The sequence below is a fragment of the Maniola hyperantus genome, chromosome 10 (genome assembly GCF_902806685.2).
Source record: "Maniola hyperantus chromosome 10, iAphHyp1.2, whole genome shotgun sequence".
Taxonomy (NCBI): domain Eukaryota; kingdom Metazoa; phylum Arthropoda; class Insecta; order Lepidoptera; family Nymphalidae; genus Maniola; species Maniola hyperantus.
In genome coordinates this window covers 4,647,096-4,666,665 of record NC_048545.1, presented here as the reverse complement: position 1 = coordinate 4,666,665, position 19,570 = coordinate 4,647,096, and the positions used below count along the sequence as shown (strand labels likewise).

General features: G+C 37.3%; 1 protein-coding gene across 4 annotated transcripts; it reads left to right on the top strand.

The window, feature by feature from the left end:
- Positions 1–1,709: 1,709 nt before the first annotated feature.
- LOC117985818 (trypsin-1) lies at positions 1,710–18,900 on the top strand. 4 transcript variants are annotated; one of them, XM_034972613.2, is made up of 8 exons: positions 1,710–2,004; positions 11,558–11,684; positions 12,355–12,390; positions 13,520–13,682; positions 14,322–14,530; positions 14,771–14,931; positions 15,619–15,709; positions 15,949–18,900. In XM_034972613.2, the coding sequence occupies exons 1-8, from the start codon at positions 1,909–1,911 to the stop codon at positions 16,068–16,070; spliced, it is 1,005 nt and encodes a 334-aa protein (XP_034828504.1). In that variant the 5' UTR covers positions 1,710–1,908; the 3' UTR covers positions 16,071–18,900. The 4 variants fall into 4 exon arrangements, with proteins under 4 accessions (XP_034828504.1, XP_069357250.1, XP_069357252.1 ...); XM_069501151.1 differs by having other exon boundaries at positions 1,979–2,004; positions 11,558–11,665; XM_069501149.1 differs by lacking the exon at positions 12,355–12,390.
- Positions 18,901–19,570: the final 670 nt, after the last annotated feature.

Genomic DNA, 19,570 nt, shown 5'->3' with positions numbered 1-19,570 from the left:
ACCAAGTGGGGTATCATGAATTCATATTCATTATTCATATCATAGGAATTTATCTGTACATTCTAAAACAGATTTTTATTTATTTTTATGCATAAGATTTTTGCTTAATCATGCAAAATGTCAAAAAAAAAACAACTGTCGTAGGTACGGAACTCTCGGTGCGCGAGTCTGACTCGCACTTGGCTGGTTTTTTTATTTGTCTCTTACCAAGTAGGTACCTACCTTAGTATCGGAAGATATTATTAGTATGATTTCATATAAAAAGCAACACAAATCTGCCAATAAGTACCTAATGACACGGATGCTGGGTTTTCCACACTAAGTAAGTACCTATGGTAAATGAAAGTGAAATGAAGTTAGTATAGCTAGTTTACGACGTATAAACTACTATGAACTATAGGTATTTACTTACCTATAGTTTACGTACCTCTGGTTCGATATTTCCGCAACATGTTTCGCATAACAAGACTGCCCAAGTCTTGTAAAATAACGCTCCCGGGCGTTCTGGTGGCCTTACTTCAGGTAGCTGTACTTCATCGCCCAAAGAAGTAGGTAACTATATTCCTTTGCCATAGCCTATAGCCTATAGCCAAAAAACCTGCTTAGAGGTGATATCAGCCCCGTACCTTTTTTTCTAGCGTCATAGCACAGAATATTGATAGTAGGTACTATGGTAGGGCTGCCATATTTGCTGAAAGCACGACCGGGGCATCCATCCATATACATACTGATACTGTAAATTCGAAAGTGTCCGTTTGATGTCACAGCTTTTTATCTCGGAATATTAAAGAGATCCTACGTTATTAAAAAAAACTAAATCCATGTGGACGAAGTTGCAGGCATTAACCAATGCAAGATAAAAGCGCGAGAAAAGCGAGCGCGAAATTTTAAATATATTTAAGAAAAAATCTGTAAGTATTAATATTATAAATGCGAAAGTATGTCTGTATATCTAGCTATCTGTTGTCTCTTCACGGCCTATCTTTTTAACCAGGTGATACTTAGGGATAGCTTGCATCCCGGAAACAGACAGGCTTTTTATCTCGAAATATTTAAGAGTTCCCACGTGATTTATAAAAAACTAAATCCATGTGGATGAAGTTGCAGGCCGGCATTAACCAATACAGAACAAAAGCACGAGCGAAGCAACCGCGAAATTTTTGACATATAAACAAAAAAAAGGTACCTAAATTAATATCTCGTTTTTCGTTGACGGCCCGTTGACGGCGGCGGTGCAGTGGACCAAACTGTGCCAAACCGGGACAACTAGCTTACTGACCGGGACACCGGGAGACAACGCTTCGGACATGTCCCGGTGTACCGGGACGTATGGCAGCCCTATACTATGGCCATAGTTCCAATTTTATAATTACGGGTATGTGTGAAAGATGAATGTGAAAGAAAAATTCTACTAAAATATACTTACAGCGATTATGCACTGCACTTCTGTCATGCCAGTTCTATCCGTCATCCGTGAGAATACCAGCGATTATCAACGACATAATATATCATAAGGTCCAAAAAGGAACTTATTTTCACGGACTCGGATCGGATGAGTGTGTAACCGCCGTCAGGTAAGTACTGGATCCAAGTACCAATGTTAAGTACCTATGTATCTATTCATCAACATGTTCTGTTGATAACATAAAACAGCTGTGTAGTATACACAGAATCGCGGTGGTAACGGCGGTGGGGTTCGCTTTTGGCCCGAGGAGAAAGTACGCGAAGCCGAAGACCTCTGCGTAGACGAACCCGCGCGGCCGCGGCCGCCAGCGACAGTCGGGCCAGCGTTTTATTCGCGAAATATTCGAAATAATGTCATAACGCTGAATTCGAGAGGAAACGTCGCGAGGAAATGCCGCGTAAATAAATACCTCGGCGACGAATCGCGACAGCCGAAAACCGACAATGTGCCCATGGAGATCAGTGGCTATATTGTTTGTGCTCACGCTAAGCTGTTTGGAGGGTAGGAAGATAACGCCGCAGGATATACATGATAACCATGTGAGTAAAAAAGATTTTCTTTATCGGGCAACGCGCGCGTGCATTGACGTCCAATGCACTTTTACTTTCAGTGGATTGCACTCGCTTGATACCTACTTCGTTGTTAATTATTACTCTATGACGTCAATCGTGTTAATGAGAACTTGAAGACTGCAGTTTCTGATGTACCTACTAAGTATTCCTAAGGTCTAGATGTATAGTTTTGATGTTGCCGGCAAAATGGTTCACGATCTGATCCTTAAAATTCGTAAGTAAGTATAGATAAGTAGGTTCCTTATTAGATTACATATTTTGTTTTCAAAAAACAACAAAGCATTTTCGAAACATACCAGGTTTGGGATCCTTTAGAAATGAAATGGTTGAATGAATTTTTGAAAATGTAAAACATATTACGCTAATCAAACAATTATTAATATCGTCATTAAAGCAATTTTGAAAATGTTTTGAAATTATTTATACCTACACATTTATATGCCAACTGTATCTAGGTTATTTTTAAAAATTTATTTGAATTAGCAGAAATGATATAAAATTATTAATTAATTTTTTGAAGGTAGTTTAATAAAATCGATATTTGGTTCATTCGACGTCATATTATGACCTTCCTCGATCTAGAGTATTTGTACAAATACGGGTGCTTTGAAGGTTTTTATTTAAGTCTGAGATTCGGAAAGAGTTATTGAATACTTTCGGAGTTTAGATCGTAAACGTAAATTAGATGTTGCAATAGCTCTAATTAGGTAAATTATTTATTATGCTACTATATTTTTAAATTAAAACTATCGGATAACTCTTGGGTAACAATATAACAACGTGTAGACGTTGTGATTTATATCCCTCATGTAGGTTTTAGGCGGACATTCCAATATTTATTTGTTAAATCATTTAAATAATAGGTAGGTACCTGTTTTTCTGAGTGACGCGCTTATATAGGTACTACTCAGCTTAGTTAGGTACTTTTTTATAAAAAGGAGGACATGTTCCTTGAGTAAATATACAGGGTGGAATTTTGTAATGCCACCTAAAGGGAAAGTACTCTTAATACTGTAGATAGAAAATTTTACTCAAAGAAAACTTTTTTTAATTTACTCTGATTAATTATAGAATAATTATTTATTCTAAGGGTATGCCACTCTGTCTTTAACACCGAGGTCTCTAACTAATGTCATGCAAAAAATCAAATCGAGCTGTTGTCGTCGTCGCGACGTGATTAAAGGACAAACCAATAAACCAACAAACAATTTAATATCACTTGTTTTAACAGTGAATGAAAACATCGTGAGGAAACTTGCATGCCTGAGTGTTCTGCCGCTGTGTAATATTCTCATATGTGTGTAAACTGTGGAGTCTGCTAATCCGTACTTGGTCAATACAGCGGGCCATGGGTTCTTATTCTTAGTAGTGGACTGGCGATGGATCGATCATGTTGATGAGGACATGACACTAGCACAATATACACATATCCGGTGGGTCGAACTGCAGGCTTCTTTTTTAAAAGTTACCTACCTAACTATTTGAGAAGGAAGTTGCGTCTTACAAAATGTTATGTATGTTTTTCTTCAAATAAATTATCTAAGAAAGGTTTGAACTTCCTGTAACACGAACGCTGACATACAAATTTAGCTAATGGACCTTAAAGAATTATTATGAAAAGCAATAATATTCGTAGATGAAACGGACATGCACTACTTTCGCCGGTTACGTCACGTTACATAAGAATATTTTACTTACTTGGTCGCCGCACGCAATATACAGGCCATTATTATATTATTATTTTGGCCATCCTCATTTCGAATCAACTTTAATTAATTTGTTAAAGAAAGAAAAACGTTTAGTTTTGAAAGATGTGCCCACATTACCAGTAGGTATACAGTATAGCTACGGCGTCGCGTCGCCTCTAATTTAGGTGAAGTCAAATCTTCAATGCCCATGTAACTACGCTTGATCTTGACCTTTCGTGTACTATAGAAAGGTACGAAAGATAGATATCGAGTAGCCGCCTTTTTATCTGATATTTGTTAGGGGCTTTTGTACGATGTTACACCCGATGAACACATGTGTTGTACATAACGGGTACAACAAAAAAATGGTTTAAAAAATATTAAAAATGATTTCCCTGCTTCAAAAGGTTTCTGATTTTAAATAAAAAACAAATTAAAAAAAAACATCAAAATCGGAGCTGTTTCTGAGGACTTCCTGGCTGTTTTACGCCTTCGTTGACTTCACAAAATATAACATAAGTACGCGAAGTACCTACACTGATTCTACATACTATACCGACGATAAAGACTTTGATTAATGCGACGTAGGACCGCAAAACAATAATAACAACAAGCAGAGAGAAGCATATCTACCCTGGATTGTTTAAGACTTGTAGACCACATCTATTAGACACAATCAAGTAACTGTAACACTGCCCACGGGTACATTGTCAGAACAAGCTACGAGCAGAACTAAATGGTACACGAGAACAGGAAGAGCACGACTGCATCCATTTATCTAATAACAAAACACAAACCACTGCTTCTAATGAACTAACAGATAATGATGGTGCGCTACGGAAAGCTAAGGTAATTAAATTGATAGGTTAGGTTCCGTTAAGGTACGGACAGACGTGCTCAAAAAAAGCGTGCTTTTATGCTAGCTTAATGTTAGCATGCTCATGCAACTGTTCACATTTGCCAGCAATAAGCATGCTTAAATAAACTGTAGATATGCATTACATAAAGGTACGGACAGACGTGCTCAAAAAAAGCGTGCTTTTATGCTTGCTTAATGTTAGCATGCTCATGCAACTGTTCACATTTGCCAGCAATAAGCATGCTTAAATAAACTGTAGAGTTATATGTTGTATGTTGTACTGAGTACATGCTAATAAGCAAACCCTGTTCAGACGCGCTCGGAGCACGCCCCCTTCTACCCGCGCCTCAGGTAGCATGCTCGAAAATCAAACGTCGGTTGATTTTTGAGCATGCTCGAAATAAGCATGCTCATTACATGACACACGTGCTACTAATGAGCACTTGCTCAATAAAAGCATGCTTTCGTGCTAGTAATGAGCACGTCTGTCCGTACCTTTAGTTACCGACTCTATACGCTACTTCCGTTCAAGAACATTGCAAGTAAGACGAGATCTTATATGTATCATTAATTCGTCATTAAATGGTTTGATTTGGCCCAAACAAGCAGGCCTTACCTATGAAAGTGTGTTTGTTTCTTGATTTGTCCTCCAAACACACCACAACAGAGATACGGATCGACGTGAATTTTTGCATGGGTATATAGTTTAAAGGTTCGTCCGCACCTGAGCGGCGCGGCGCGGCGCTTCAGTCCGACTGCAGAACGCGTCACCTCAGGCCGCTCGACGGTGCCTACCGCACTACAACTTCAGTACGCGGCACCTCGCGTCACTTGCGCGTCACTTTTATACCCGTTCGCGTACGAGCGCGAAGCGCCGTGCCGCGCCGCTGGGTATGTCACACTAGCGTCACTGCACTGCGCGTCGCTTCGCTGCGCTTCAAAATATTCTCTCCAGCCGTGCCGCGCGGCAACGCGCGGTGAAGCGCTGTGCAGCGCCGCTCTAGTGCGATATGCGCCATACAAAATGATAGAAATGATATTTTGAAGCTCTGTGCCGCGACGTGCAGCTCGCTGAAGCGCCGCGCCGCGCCGCTCAGGTGCGGACGAACCTTACGACCTGGAGAATGATATAAGCTACTTTTTATCCCGGAAAATTAGAGAGTTCCCACGGGATTTTCACCAACCTAAATCCAAGCGGACGAAGTCGCGAGGATTATGTAGTTATAATATAAATAAATGGTACCTACATACCACGATTAATTTGATGATTTTGAATTCTCGATATTTCGTCCCAGTTGTATGAGAGTTGCATGACAGGACTGTAGTGCTGCGAGAGATGAAGTTCGAGCTATCACGGGCAGTAGCGAACTACCCGCTTTCTTGTTCTTTTCGCTGATATCTATTTTCGAAAAATTTGTAGGTAGGTACCTACCTATTCAGATCATGACGTTTATAACTCAGCTAAAATAATTTCTCACTAACTTTAACGCTTCGTTACAAAATGTAATGTTAGAAGATAAGTACTTACCTGCTTGACACCGAAGCCAATCAATCGATCAAAAGTTCTTCATCTAATTTGATACGCTTCATTGTTTTGTTTTCTTTTGCTTTTAACGCTTCAGAATTCGTAAGGTCAATCATCAAACTACTTTCCAATGTAATTGCAGGCCTTTCACGAGGTAATTGTTATTGTACTCTCGTTTTTGTTATCCGGACTCGTTCATCAAAAGCAAGAAAGTGTTGTACGGGTAAAGTGTTAAGCAGGAATCGAGGGCAATCGTGTTGGTCACATTTCTTGACAAGTGAAACTTCAATAGTTAGATCCTTATGAAGTAAATATCGATCAAGGAAAACATCGAGAAGAAACCTGCATGTCTGTGAGTTCTACATAATGTTCTCAAAGGTGTATATAGCAAGGTCCGTTACGACATTGACCACCGATCGGTTCACGGTTCAATCCAGATTTGTAGAAGTTATATAAAATCTAGAACCTCTTTGTAATGTTTTTGTTGGTTGAACCTCGATCTTTACTTAATATCGAACACCTGACATTGATTGACATTGGACGTAGCGAAAGTTTTACGGGTCACGACTCATGAACAGGTCACGATCTGCTACTAATTGGTACACTTTTATAAGTAAATTAACTTTTTACCATCTTTGCTGAGTACCTACTGTCATTAGCACTAAAAAGTTAATAGATAAAAGATCGATAAAATGATATATAGTAGGTATATTAACTTACAAAGGTACTGTACTTAACTACTCGATATTCTAAAGATATGCGTACCTAGTTACGTTCTACGAGAGTAGATCTATGTCATGTTTGGATTATCACGAAAGGAAAAGATATACTTAGGTACTTACAGTCATTGGCGCATAAACTACACTACCGTACATATTCTGGTGTAAATTGTAACTTAAATCATACATCAATGCCTTAGAAAGTAGGCGTCCAGGTTTGCTAAGCAAAGCTGGATCGATCACTTCATTGGTTTTATTTGTCTATCAAATTAGTATGTTTTCTTTTTGCAGTTGATAAGGCATATCAACACATCAAAAGACTTATTTTACTCAAGACGACGATAACAGCACTTAGCTCCTGACTTGTTTCTTAATTTTTGTCATTTTTTCTTTATCTTTCCGTAGTCGGGTTACAGTTTTTTAAACTTTTTCTTTTATCATGTATTTTGATTTATCGTGCAAAATGTTTTCCTCCACCGTTCCGTCACGGTGAAGGAAAACATCGTGAGGAAACCTGCATACCTGAGAGTTCTTCATGTTCTCAAAGGTGTGTCTACCAATCCGCACATGGCCAGCGTAGTAGACTATGGCCAAAACCCCTCTCACTCTGAGAGGAGACCCGTGCTTTGGAGTGAGCCGGTGATGGGTTGATCATGTGGTGCAAAATGTCGAAAAAAATACCCGAGTACGGAACCCTCGGTGCACGAGTCTGACTCGCACTTGGCCGAGGTTTTTAGATCAAAGCTTGCCTAAGCTAAACTTACCAAAATATGGGCCCTCAATCATTAATGGAAACTTGTTTCGAACCACGAAGAAACTTATATATTGAGGTTAAAAAACAAAAATTAACAGTTCAAATTATAGACTTTGTTTACATAATATGGTCAACCTTAGCCTTGTTAGCGGGTTATGTCATAGTGTATTAGCTAATATAAAACATATACGGTCGTTTCGTCACCATTACGTGGTCGCCGGTGGCAACTGGGAAGGGAAAGCGCATAACATTCGATTCCGACTTGCGGAATGCAAAGACACGTTTCTTGTATTTGCAAAGATATAATCGTACTTACCTTTTTCTTTAAATCCAAACAAGGGTTATTTATGCTTATCTACCCTGATGTGGCTAAAGTATCCCAGCCCGGTTTTCAGTCAGACTTTTCCAACGATACCTACTCTGTTTTAACATTTAATTTCTTAGTATTAGTTATCTATCTTCTAAACTGTCAACCTAATCTAAGTTTTTGCTTCTAAAAATGCTCTACTTTTTCTTAAGATTATGGGTCTAAATGATGAGTTTTTTTGAAATTTTTCGGTGAAGAAATACATTACCAGAAAGGGGGATGATCAAATGATGAGAAAAAAATTAGAGAGATCTTAGAGCCTCAATAGCTCTACCGGTATAGGAGTGGACTGAAAACCGAAAGGTCGACGGTTCAAACCCCGCCCGTTGCACTATTGTCGTACCTACTCCTAGCACAAGCCTGACGCTTAATTGGAGAGGAAAGGGGAATATTAGTCATTTAACATGGCTTATATTCTTTAAAAAAAACACTCTCTTCTATTTACTTGTTGAATTCATCTGAGGAACAAAACAAGTCGAAACCGAAATAGGCGGAGCAAAAAATTGAATGAAAGTAATAGTAAATAATTGATTGTAAGGTTTACTGTAATATAATTGATATTCAAAAGTGCGGTACAGTTTAGTGACCTGTACATATTTGAATTTCAAACAAACACTAGGCTCTGTACAGTCACGTCCTTAGTAGAGGTCTGAAAAAAAAAGGATTTTGCTTTGATAAATTCAGATATACGACTAGATAGTTATAAGTTTGTTTGCTTATTATTGCGTGTTTGCTTATTATTTTAAAGATTACACCGGAGATTGCTCTCGCGGAAAAACCTTTCTACTCGCACGCGCAAAAAATATTTCTGGCTAGGTAGTAAGTACTTATACTTAATATCTCTCCCCACTAGGAGAAAGCATATTATTATCAAACTTACCAAAGAATCGGAGGAAAAATAAAAAAATAGAACTACTTATCAGCAAGCGACCTGCTCGGCACGTGCTAGTTCTCTACGTGCGCACATGCTCGACGTTTTTATTTTCATTCATTACAATCTTTACTTATAGTAGGTACTTACCTAGCTTTTGCCCGTGACTTCTTGTTTGGAAATTAATTTTTAGGATTCCGTAGCCGAAGGATAGGTACCAACGTGACCCTATTACTAAGCCTCCCCTGTCCGTCCGTCCGTCAGTGGGCTAAAAATTAAAAATAATAATTTAAAAGTGTCATTTCTTTTACGATGGTACGGAGTCCTTCCTGTGCGAGGCCGACACGCTTTTGACCGATTTTTAGCTATCCGGTTAGCCGATTTTGACGAAACTTCGTACAAAGATAGCTGGCATCCCGGGGATGGACATAGGCTAATTCCCCCGGGAAGTTCCCACGGGATTTTCAAAAAACATGAAACCACGCGGGTGAAGGCGCAACCATCATATTATACTTAGTTATATTTACTTACGTGTAAAGTGGCTAGCTAGGTCAAAGTCAAAATCAAATCACGTATTCATTAATTATAGGTACCATTGGACACTTTTTGATTATCAAAATGAGGTAATGGTGCTTCAAGTATCTGCAAAGAATGATCAGACATTACCATGCTCTAAATCAAGCATGCTCGTCGAACATGCACCTACGTGGGGAGCCAGCTTAAGATTGTGAAAGTAACATTGACATTAGCTTGGCAATTATCTTATTGCGTAAGGTTCCTCTGAGGTTGCACGCGAAAGTAAAGTAGGTACGCAACAAAGCTTATCTTACGTAAGTTATGTATCTCCACGGGTTATATCCGAAATGCCCCTAAAATTCATGTTAATTTGTACGTGACGTAAGCAATTACTATTATTGTGTCGCAATAATTGTTTTGAATGTTAAATTCCGATTAAGTAGGTATCTTGTATCCATTTATGTCGCTTCGTTAAAGATGCATTAGGTCTCCTGAAGTACAAACAAGATGAAGTTTAAAACCAAAACCCGACTTCTAATTTAGAGCCTCGATAGCTCAACGGTTAAAGGAGCGGAGTGAAAAACCGAAAGGTTGCCGGTTCAAACCCCACCCGTTGCACTATTGTCGTACCTACCTACTCCTAGCACAAGCTTTACGCTTAATTGGAGGGAAAGGGGAATATTAGTCAGCATGATAATCTTGGCTAATATTCTTTCAAAAAAAAATGCTGAAATGTAGTAAAATTTGTTTTCTTCCGCCTGGTAGGTAGGTATATTTTAAAATTTTAAGTTTATTTATGAAAGCTCAGAATTTGTTTCTCATTCATTTGACATCGCATTCGATACGATAGAAAAAAATACAGAGATCCCCGTTTTTAACCGACTTCAAAAAAAGGAGGAGGTTCTCAATTCATCGGAATTTTTTTTTTTTTTTTTTTTTTTTTTTTTTATGTATGTTCCCCGATTACTCAAAAACGCCTGGACCGATTTTGAAAATTCTTTTTTTGTTTGAAAGGGTTATACTTCAAAGTTGGTCCCATTTCAATTTGGTGAAGATCTGATGAACATCTTCGAAGATAGATACTGGAACTCCTCAACGGATAAGAGTAAATTGCTCGCGATCAGTGTAATAGCTTAGTAAACAGTAGATTTTTAACCAGTCATAGCATAATTCCATGGGGCCACTAAAAATTGTGAAATAAAAAATTTTTACAAAAAAAATAAAAACCGACTTCGTTACATAAACACTAAAAATTGAAAAATAATTTAATTTATTACCGAATATATTATGTATACAAGAGTTAATATAGTTCCATAATAATATTTTTTGGGGTCGGTGCCAATGAGGTGCCATTGTGGAGTCCCATAAAAATATGAAGTCTAGACGATTCGCGCAGCTAAAGCTAATTGGCACCGGCACCAAAAAGTATTATTATGGAACTATAATAACTCTTGTATACATAATATATTCGGTAATAAATTAAATTATTTTTCAATTTTTAGTGTTTATGTAACGAAGTCGGTTTTTATTTTATTTGTAATTTTTTTTTATTTCATATCGATATGATTTTTTTCACAACTTCCGCCTTGATTTTGTTCATATAAAATATAGCCTGTCACCCAAACTATGTATATTAACGGATCGTTTGACACCTCATTCATATATCGGCTCAGTAGTTTATGCGCTACGGTGAATCATCCATAAATACAAACATACAACATAAATATACCTACATACATACATATAGACTGCTAAAATCATAAGCCTTAGTTTTGGCTTTTTTTGGTCGTCGGTAGTAAAATAGACAGGTGACTGATTGATTGGTGGAGTTGATGAAAAATACGCTGTGTTATGTAAACTTTAAATTGTTTTGAACAAATTAAACTTTAAATAAGTCAACCTACGTGATACGTACGCTCTAATCAAATCTGATCTTACAGTTTGTTCATGAAATTAATCCATACTTACTAATATTATAAATGCAAAAGTGTGTCTGTCTGTCTCTCTGTTTGTCTGTCTGTCTGCTAGCTTTTCACGGCCCATCCGTTTAACCGATTTTGACGAAATTTGGTACAGGGATAGTTTGCATGCCGGGGAAGGACATAATCTACTTTTTATCCCGAAAAATTAAAGAGTTTCCACGGGATTAAAACAAACCTCAATCCACGCGGGCGAACCCGCGGGCATCATCTAGTTTATTATAATTTATAACTTCTTGCAGGTTTCCACGGGCAACAGATCGTCAAGGTTTTTATTCGACCAAATCTTCGGTTTGGAAGTGCCTCTGTTGGAGGAGCAGAGCGTGGAAGATGACGAGGAAGATACCCAGGTCAGGAACTGTTCCTGTGGTACGTAATTACGTAGTATTTGTATACCCGCAAATGATTTTTTATTTTATTCATCAAGTTAGCCCTTACAATGCAGCCAGTATTCTTGGCACCATTCCACGCGGTCATGATTTATATAGTAAGTAATTAGATAAGGCTAGCTAAAAAAAAAAAAAAAAAGTTAGCCCTTGACTGCAATCTCACCTGGTGGTAAGTGATGAGGCAGTCTAAGGTGTTTTAGGTTTTTTTATTAAACCCATACCACTTTGGTTTCCATACGCTAAATCGCTTCGCGGCTTAGCTTTTCCGGTAGGATGGTAACTAGCCACGGCCTACGCCTCCCCCCAGGCCAGACCAGAGAAAATTTGGAAATGATGAAATACCAAAATTCCCCTGCCGGGACCCGAAACCCCGGACCTCCTACTAATAACCACAGCGCTCACCACTGCGCCAGGGAGGTCGTCATACTAAAACTTGTGTGAAATTTCAAAACATCTCTACCTATATTATGTAAAAACGTAGTTAGCACAATTTCTTAAAGAGTAGATTGCTATTATCCTAACGTATTTTGTACACCTAGTTTTATTTCAGTAAGATACTATATCAACAAAGTAGATACCTACCTGTTTTGGATATTTTTCTGTAAAATCTTATTGAAATCTTACTTTTTTCAATCACGTTTACATTCTAGAATGCGGCAGAGCAAACCCACTTCCTAGAAAGTTAGGTAAGTTATACACAGGAATATATCTGACAGCACTTTTAGCATGCACCCTAGTTTGCACCTCTTTGATAAACTTTGCACCCTTTGCACACTGATTGTAACTTTGTAACTATTACTTGCCTATAGAAATGTACTTATCGTTGTTTTTTTGTTTTTTTGATGGGTTGGACACGGACAGTTGTACACGGAAACAGGTAAAGTACGCCGCAGAAAATAACGTACAATTGACCTTTTTTAGACCTCTGTCGTTGAGACCGACAAAACGGCATCTAGGTATGAGTGCCAGAGACTCTACAAAGCCGAAATGTCGATGTCATTCTAAAGGCCGATCTACATTACTTTCTGCCGCATGCCTACTGTAACTAATTGAGGTAGATTTCGTGTTGTGCACTAGCTTCTTTGCACTTTTTCTTTTATTCCTATGCAGCAAAACGGATCTCAACTTTCTTGTCTCCTCCTAAGATTTTGCACAAAGCTTATCCAAACCCATTTTCCAATCTGTCATGCACGTCTTATAAAATGCACACAAGCTTGTATATTATGTATATTTTTTGATTGTATTTATAGGAATACAAGGTCATCATTTCTTGTAAGTAAGTACTTGTCGAATAAAAAACTTTTTAAATTTTAATCATTATTGAGCACGGATGTGTAGCCATAATCACGCCACGCTGGCCAAGTGCGGATTGGCACCTTTAGACACCTTTGAGAAAATGATGCAGAACTCTCAGATTTCGTAACGATGGTTTTCTAAGTGATATTTTGTTGCTTAAAACGCACACTACTCTGAAATGTTATAGGTGTATCCCCGGGATCGAACCTTCGACCTCCCGAGTAGTAGGCGGACGTCTTAACCACTAGACTATCACGGCTTTTACTATAATAATAATGTTTTGGAAAACGGCACACGTGTGTTCCGTTTTACCTGCACAGCTAAACAATTGTGTGTGTTAATAGTTTAGGTACCATAAGGAAAAGTTACTATAAATAAATCCTTAAAACTGTGAAATAACTTCAACGCTGGTATTACCCAGCAATAATACTTCCGATATACATTTACGCAATTCAATCAAGCCGTAACACAGGTCCGACTTCCTGCAACTCGTTAATTAATTTCACTTTCTCGCTGCAGAGTGCGGCGGGCCGAACCAGGAGAACCGCATCGTTGGTGGAATGCCGGCCGGTATCAACCGGTACCCTTGGATGGCGAGAATTGTATACGACGGCCAGTTCCACTGTGGAGCCTCGCTCCTGTCTAAGGAGTATGTTTTGACAGCGGCACATTGTGTTAGAAAGTAAGTAAACGGTTCAAAATGGAAGTACAAAGGTAACTTACAGTGTTACAATCAGTTATAGCTATATTGTAAGAATCTGCTTTCCGAACCAGTTCCAGAGTCAAGACGTAGCAAGAGTGACACAGGCTGTCCTACATGAAACAAATGAGTTTTATTGCATTTCAGTCCAAGATTTCAAGTAACACACTAAGCTGGTTCATAGCTCCGTGGAGATTTCAGTAAAATAAATGTTTCTGTAACGTTGTGAACCTAAAGTTTGTTGGGGTCTAAACACATGAGTGCTATAACTGGCTATTGGACAAATTAAACTTACTCTCAAAAGAAAGCACCTCGGTACTTAATGGTCACCCACGTAATCGTCCGCAATAGAAAAATATTTCATGTCATGAGGCTTTTATACCAAAACTCATGTGATTATGACTTGCAAAGACATCGACAATAATTGTGACTGTAAAGCAATAACTTGCTGAAGTCGTTGCCTCCATGGCCCATACATAGAGTTCGTATTACTTTATTAGTCGTTTTCCAAGAGAGCTCCTTTTCATCATGGACTTTATCGTTACCTACCTTGTACCATCGTATCTATTTACATAATGCAGTCGTCTGAGGATTACTGACATTGCGTTTATCCAATTCCAGACTCAAACGATCGAAAATCCGAGTAATCCTGGGCGACCATGATCAAACAGTGACGACAGAAAGCGCTGCCATCATGAGAGCCGTCACCGCCATCGTGCGACACCGTAGCTTCGATGCCGACTCATACAACAACGATATCGCGCTGCTCAAACTGCGCAAACCCGTTAACTTCTCCAAGATAATCAAACCCGTGTGTTTGCCTCCTGCAAGTATGTATATTTTTAGATCTTCAAACGCTACAACAAAGTAAATCTTAGAAATCTTGGGCAACCATGATCAAATGGCGACGACATGATTTGTATAGTAATAAGATAAGGCTAGCTTTAAGTTTTATTGTAATATTAAAAAAAAATACTCTCAGATGTTAGCGATAATAACCGGGACCGAACCTATAAGCCATGTAAATATATAAAATTAAAGTTGTTATAGTAAATGCTTTCCTTTTCCAGGTGTAGAGCCATCGGGTAAAGAGGGCATCGTGGTCGGATGGGGGCGTACGTCGGAGGGTGGTCACTTACCCGCAATTGTGCAAGAAGTACGGGTGCCTATCCTGTCACTCACGCAGTGCCGGGGGATGAAGTACAGAGCTACGCGAATTACTAATAACATGGTCAGTATGATCTATTTGGCCTGACTCTGCCTGAATTAATACGCCTGAACCTGAAGCTAGATGGAAGCTTGAAAGTTGGAGGATCAATCAACAAAACGGTTTTAATGATCTTTGGCTGCAATGGAAATTTTTCAAGTTTGGGATCATGTGGATTTTACTTGAGTAACCGTTTCTACTTATTTCCGATGTAATTCTGGTCCATAGATCGAATCTTAGGGGTCTCGCGCACTACGCGGCCCGGCCATGACCACGGTCAGCAGCGTCCAGGTAAAGCTGGCCAGTCAACCAAGTGCGCGATGCCTAATGGGGTATGAAATGATCCTTTACTTCAACCCGGCGGCCAATGGGCCGTGGCCGTATAACGCGCGAGGTCCCTTAGTATTAAATTTGTGTACCTATCATATTACTACTATGTCAATTGTTGAGAATGGCTCAATTTGGGTTATTTTTGCTGCGATAGAACCTACATTTTAGCCAATAGCAAAATAATGTAACCAGTATAATGTATGCCAGCCTGACGCCAGCTCATCAATAGGCCAGCTGTATCATTATTTATTATATGTAAATATTGGATGTTTTATGGTAAAATCAGTCTCTTTGTCTTTGTCGACCCTGAAGATAATATGGCCCATGCAGGATTTTGCACCTATTATAAAACTAAATTAAAAATAAATATTAACATTTCAGCTTTGCGCGGGTCGAGCGTCCACAGACTCTTGCCAAGGCGACAGCGGTGGTCCATTGCTTATACAAAATGGAGACAAGTTTCAAATCATAGGTCAGTTTTTTTTTTATTTACAAAGGAAACGAACGCGTACTGAAAGTACTGAAAATCGATACGAGGTCAATTTGTCAAAGACCAAAGTATTCGGAACTAATTATTTATTTACTTACTTATTTTAATTATTTATTATGTACCAAAAACTACCATTTTCCGTGCCATAGAACCTTGTAGGTACTTACTGGAAAAATCTGATTGTTAATTTTATCTTACATGTTATGTTATTTTATTTACAGGTATAGTATCGTGGGGTGTTGGATGTGGTAGACCTGGGTACCCTGGAGTTTACACTCGGATAACGCGGTACTTGCCCTGGCTAAGGGCGAACCTGCGCGACACCTGCCTTTGTGGCAATTAATATTTATTAATCTATTTACACACATAATATACCTACAGCGTGAAACTTTAATTATTGTTTTCCCGCAGAGAAATGATTTAGTCGTAGTAGTACAATCGATTTATAAGAAAAAAAAATTTTAGAGTCAAAGAATGGCAGATTTAAAATTACTGTGAAAACAAAACTCGAAACGATCTCGAACCAATAGTAATACTTCGCGAAGCTTCACGGTCAGCCGTGCGTGCGGGCTAGTTTATGCTACTTACTACACGCAAAACATTATGCGCGTGCGATTCGAGTACGTACGTTATGTCTAGTGAATTAGGTACTAGTTTCTCACGCTTTCAAGTTCGTGAATATTTTTAATTATTTCAAAATAAAAAAGTTTAAACTTTAACACTATGATTTGATAATACTCCGCGATCTACTACGGGAAATCAACCATTAAAATTGAACATTGTATATTTAGATACAGTAAAACAATACAAGACATAGAGAAAACAAAAGAATTTGTTTCGTTTGTTTACAAGATTTTAATTTTATTTTCATATTATTATTTAAGTATATATTTACAATTGTATAGTTTTCTAGAGAGTTATTTATATGTAGATTTACGATATTCCAATTGATGAAATATTTGTAAAAAAAGTATAGTATATAACTTAAGTAATAGGTATGCGAGCAAATATATCTAATTGTAGTAGGGGAGCCCAAGAAGCTAAATAAGGATTTACTCAAGCGTCGTGGAGACCATTAGGATGTGAAGATGAGGTGCTAAAAAGAAAAAAAAAGGTTATGATGATGTATGCTTTTTCTCTGGAGGGGAGAAAGTGTACCTACAATTAATGTAAAAAACTTTGTCACAAAGTAATACTCAAGCACTTTAGATAATAATAGTGCATGCGCCCCTCGTGTTTCTGTAATCGGAAAAGTTCTGCCGGTTTGTATCGTAAGGCTAGCCGTAAGAAGGGGTAGAAGGGGGTGCTCATTCTTAGGCTGCATCATTATTTGCCACATGGTCTAATTGCGGCCAAGCGCAAGTCTGTAATTTAAAAAAAGAACAAAAAGAAAATGTAACTAAAAATATTTGTCGAGTGCGTAAAATATTAAGAAGGGATTTTAAATGAACCCTTAAGTAGCTCCTATTCAAAACACTGATGATTTGGACCCAACCAAAAGTCATGGCCAATGTTTGAAACATTGTGACTCTACCATTTCCTTATGTTACGCACAAATTGTCAGATTATTGAAATGTACACTTTTCTTTATCTAATTAACTTACCTTGCCCTAATTTGACGCGCTCGAGTAAATCCCAAAATCTCCGCTTCGGCCCCCCTACCATTTTACATAATTTTTGTATCTATTATTTGCATTAACGGGAAGTTTGCCATAATAATTGATCAAAATCCTTAGGTACGACCTGCCATAATACGGGATTGAAATGAAAATTAATAATTTATTAATGGAACAAAACTATTACAGTCGTTTTGTGCCAGTAGAATAATTTGTTAAATTACTATAAATTAACACTCACTTCATAATAAAACTTAACAATTAAAGCTTCACTGTTAAGGTATATAGAATTACATGCAAGGATGTACCTTGAATGTAACTTGCACAGTTTAACTTACAGGTACAGCCAGTAAAGGTACACAGGGGTTTTACTTATAAATTTACTTAGGTACTTACATTTTTTAGATATTAAAACTAATAATAATTAATTAGCCTTATTAATACTAGGTTTTATGTAAATATAACGAGCAGGCCGGTGGTGCAGATTACCAATAGATATTAAGCAACTGTAGACACTACCTACGTGTTCAATGTTTTGTATATAAAATGTTAAGAGAAATAAGTATTTGTACATATTTGCTATCATCATCATTATCACTCACCATTCATCACCATAATTGCAATTAATTGTCATCGTTATCAATATCAATTTCATCATAATTATCAATATCAACTTCATTATTAGTAATCATCGATATCAATTTCATCATTGTTATTCGTAAATTCCATAATCATCATCAACAGAATCATAATCATTATCAACTATTATATTGTACATATTTGCTATCATCATCAATTTACTAACGTCTTAATCAGCACAATAACCATCACCAGATCATCACTAATCGCGATATTCCTGTCGTTCATAAAATAAATCGCGAATAATATCAATCAGATACTAATTAGCTAGATTTCAGATTATAACCGTTATTATTATAATTGGTAGGTATATTATTACAAATCCTACCTACAGAAAACAAACTAATCGGTAGATAAAGATAATAAGTACGAATTTTTTTATTGTTACTCGCATGAAACTCAAAATTGAGATAATATTTTAATCGCGTTTTCCAATGTTGAACGATAAATACATACTTAATTTTAACCTATTCAATTAAAACTAACATCATTTAATTAGTTATTATTATATTTTATAACTCGTTAATCATGACATTATGAGAAGAATAGAGTCAAGAATATTTCAATATTACTCATAGTTGTTAATCATAGTAATAGTATAGTACGTTTATGTTGTTAATAAATATTATTGTAAGTAGTATGTAAGATAATGTAAAAACATTTTCTTATATAATATTTTCTTAATAATGTTAAAAGTTAAAAAAATCGCTCTTTAGGCTGTAACTGTGATCTACGTCACGATAAAATTATTTTATTATATCGTTATTTAATTTAATGTTTGTTAATATTACTCTTCACTGCTTACCTTACAAGTGTGTGTAGATTTTTGTTTTGTTAATAAATAAAATAGGTAAACCTTTAAACCGTATATTTTATAAATTACATAGTTTTATTTTAACACGTAGATACCTAATATAATTTGGTTAGTTAATTTTATTATTGTTGCTAATTTAACTTTTTACTGGTTTTAAATAAATACATTTTTACTACAAAGTGTTTATTATTTCTCGACTCATAAGATAAAGTTAAAAAATTAAAACCATTTCTATTTGTCTGTCTGCTAGCTTTTCACACTTTTTATCCTGGAAAATCAAAGAATTTCCACGGGACTCTTAAAGTCCATCAGTTTAGTCAATTTTCATATTTAATACAGCTGCAACTCGAAGACTGACATACCTATACCTACCTACCTTAAAGTACGTGACAGGTTGAGATAAGAATCTGGGTGGGTCTCCCCGCACACCCGCTCAGGCCCCGCGCTAACCTGGTGCCGTCGAACGCGAGAGACGTCTAATTCGGAGTGCAAAGATGCATGAAGGCGGAATTGCTAAGCTGATTGTTATAAGGTTTTATTTTATTATTTTTTTTTTTTTTTTAACTAAGAATATTATTAAGTAGTTCAAGTATCCTGGTCTCTAACTTACTTCGCTGCTCAATACTTAACCTAAATAAAAGTCTTTATCACGGACACCATAAGATGCCATTCATGGCTGCCTTGCTTTTGCTATTAAAGACTTTTCTATCGTCTATCTATCTATGTAGCGATATCAAATTTCATTGGGAGGTTACAGTGGCTGGCACCCCAGCA

What these genes read in the sequence shown, in the direction of transcription:
- LOC117985818 (XM_034972613.2), top strand. Translation starts at nt 1,909, where the DNA reads ATGTGCCCATGGAGATCAGTGGCTATATTGTTTGTGCTCACGCTAAGC. An exon ending in AGGATATACATGATAACCAT is followed by an intron (nt 2,005 to 11,557) that starts GTGAGTAAAAAA and finishes AACTTCTTGCAG; the next exon opens with GTTTCCACGGGCAACAGATC. An exon ending in CCCACTTCCTAGAAAGTTAG is followed by an intron (nt 12,391 to 13,519) that starts GTAAGTTATACA and finishes TTCTCGCTGCAG; the next exon opens with AGTGCGGCGGGCCGAACCAG.